This window comes from Olea europaea, unplaced genomic scaffold (genome assembly GCF_002742605.1).
Source record: "Olea europaea var. sylvestris unplaced genomic scaffold, O_europaea_v1 scaffold969, whole genome shotgun sequence".
Lineage (NCBI taxonomy): Eukaryota > Viridiplantae > Streptophyta > Magnoliopsida > Lamiales > Oleaceae > Olea > Olea europaea.
Window position 1 is genome coordinate 38031 of NW_019268191.1, and position 2966 is coordinate 40996.

Genomic DNA, 2966 nt, shown 5'->3' on the forward strand with positions numbered 1-2966 from the left:
TTCTCTATGGCCAAAGTACTAGTTTGTGTGGTTAGTATCATGTCATCCACAATAGAGATGTTCAATCTAACTGCCCCATGGCATCTGAAAAATTGAATAAAAGAAATTACACTTATTGGGCGAGGAGTGTTAAAGTCTTCTTGTGGGGCAAAGGTTTATTTAACCACTTAACTTTAGACAAGCCGTCTGTAAAATCCTAAGAAAGTGATTTTGCAAAAGGTTGAATCTAGTCTCAATGATCAATGGGATCAAGAGGATAATGAAATCATTGGACTTAAGCCCGAGAGCCCAATAGCACCAATTAATCAGCCCATAACTTAAAACCAATTAGCCTACAATTCAAATTAAACAGCCCACGTCTTCTACTTCGAATCAATTTTAGACTGCCCAAATCAAGTCCAAAAATTGGCGGAAATATTGGCAACGAAGTGCAATCCGTTACCAACCGCGAACCACCGCGCCGCCAATCAAGAAGAAATAGATCACTAATCGCCAATCAAGAAGAAACAGAAATTGGTACCGAAGTGCACTCCGACAACGCATAACATACCAAGAACCACGACCCACTACAACTACAACGCCACTCAACTACTGAAGAAGCTGACCCTGCTGTCAACGCCAAAAAAATTGTCGCAACCCACAATTGCCACTACAATCACCGACCGGCCACCGTCATTTACAAACTCTTCGAGGGTCTTTTAATCAACCATACCACCAGTCTCGTCTAGGAAGCAAAATTGCCGATTCAGATGTGACTTTTAGTGGAGGAAAAAGGAATGAAAGAAAAGAAAAGAAAGGGACGATTTTGCTCAGGAGAAAAAGTGGAAGGAAATACCAAACCTCAAAAACATTGCTTTGATACCATATTTCAAACAAGAAATTGGTATAAGGACTACAGAGAAGAAGGTGATCTCTTCCTCTCATCTTCTTTCATTATATAGAAAAGTATCATATACACATATTGAAACTAAATAAACCAAATAATTCTCTTGCCTAAAATACATTATTCCTAATTGATTTACTTCCTTAACAAGTCTAAAATCACGTATGTACTTTCATATAAGAATAAGTGAATTTATATTTCCTTGCACATAAGGTAGATAGACAATTAGATCGAAAGTTTCAATGCAAAGAAAACCCTAAATTCCCTATAAATACCTATCCTTTATGCAAGACAACACAAAAACATTCAGCCATATACACATTATCACACACACACACACAAAAAAAACATCATTGTCTTCTTAATTTTGGGAGACTTTCCCCTAGGTCCTTCAAGGATCATATTTTCCACATCTCCAAACAATTCCCAAGGGTCGTTGAGTAAAGATTAAGAGTTACTCAAAATATCCTAATTTTTGCATGTGGAACAGAACTTCCTACAAGATCTCAATTTCCTTTCGCCATACATGTTTTTATCCTAACAACTCTTTTTTGTTAGAAAACAAAGCATTCAGGAGAGGAGAGGAAGTATGTGTTTTTAAAGCTTCAAAAATTTTCACAAGGTTTTAAATGAGGGAATCAAAGTTTTGAAGCTTTATCATTTCTTTTCCTCATCTTCTCACTAAAATCATCCTGCTTTAATTATTTGAGTATCCTTTAGTCTTCCATGATGATACGGGTCCAATATGATATGATATGCAAGGCGGATTGGACTCGCAGTACTACACGTGAATTCTGAGTCTACATAGAATTGGCTTAAAACTCACATTCTCAACTTGTAAGTTATGACCATGTCATATTCCCTAATTGAACTATGCTACTTGATTATTGAGATTTATCTCACTCCTCTCCTTTCCCCCTCAGGAAATTAGGGCATGTGGTGGTCGAAGCATGGAATGGCTTATGATGGGGAAATAGTAGAAGGGCCAAGTAAACTTTCTTAAGGTGTTTTATGCAAAGAGAAATAAAACCATTAAGTTTTATCCATGTACTTTTCATTAATTGTATTTGGAGTCGGAATCCGCGAATACGCAATTAGGTTTCGTTATTAAGAAATATGAAGCTTACTTTTTATATGTTTTGACTCACGAATATATGTTTATAGATTGTGTCTTCATCTTTTTAAATATTTTTACACTTTATGAACAAAGTTACAAAGATACCTGGGTCATTGGACTCTGGGTGTCACACTGTCATAATTGTATATCAAATTAACCATTGGAAAGGACATTCCAGTCTTCATTTTGTGTAGAACTATGTCCTGTTTGAAACCGCTTGTATATTCTAGGAAATTCCAGCTACGAAATAAGGCTTAAATTTCCCAAGCTGTACAACTTCTAATCCTGCTATTACAAAATTTCAATCTCCTAACTTGTAAACCTGATAATTTTGACGCTCAAGTCCATACCCAAAGAAGGCGATTTAACTGCAATCGTTCAATAGCAAATATATCCTTCCAAGTCTCAAAACTTAAATCCCTTATTCAAAGCCAAATTCATAAAAATGGTTCCAGATTACAGAGAAGGTAACCTTCTCATTATATTTGGCATTTAAGTCCAGAATCACAATTTGAAATAAAAGAAATGAAGTCACTGTACAAAAAATTCAACAAGGCATGCCAACATCAAATAAAGTTTAACGTAGATGACCTGATCCTAGTTTTCATTTCAGCTGGAAAATGAAATCTTTCGCATGAGAAACGAAAATATATACCTGAATTTGCATCAGTAGTTGTTCTTGTGCCTCAAGGTTTTTTGTGATCTCTTGACAAATGTGATCATACTTTGAGATCTCCTTTCTAAAAAGATCCTCGTAAGAGCCAGTGGAAGTCATCAACTTGGGTAGTATATCATCCTAAGAGACACACCATAAGGAAAATGATTTGCCAAATGATATATAAAATTCTCGATAGCAAAATCTCAGTTCCGTTCATACATTATGATAATATTAAATAGAACAGAGAAAAATCAGATTAATCACAACTTTCAAATGCTAGGAATCTTGTATAACTGGAATGTCCCCCC

At 35.6% G+C, this 2966-nt stretch overlaps 1 protein-coding gene across 1 annotated transcript in view; it reads right to left on the reverse strand.

Annotated features, from left to right (window-relative positions):
- Nucleotides 1-2589: 2589 nt before the first annotated feature.
- The window catches only part of LOC111392718 (vacuolar-sorting protein BRO1-like), a 6106-nt gene continuing 5729 nt past the window's right edge, over nucleotides 2590-2966 (reverse strand). The window contains exon 6 of the mRNA XM_023018111.1: nucleotides 2590-2796. Within this exon, the coding sequence (XP_022873879.1) occupies nucleotides 2605-2796 (192 nt within the window). The 3' untranslated portion in view covers nucleotides 2590-2604. The remainder of the gene's footprint in view (nucleotides 2797-2966) is intronic.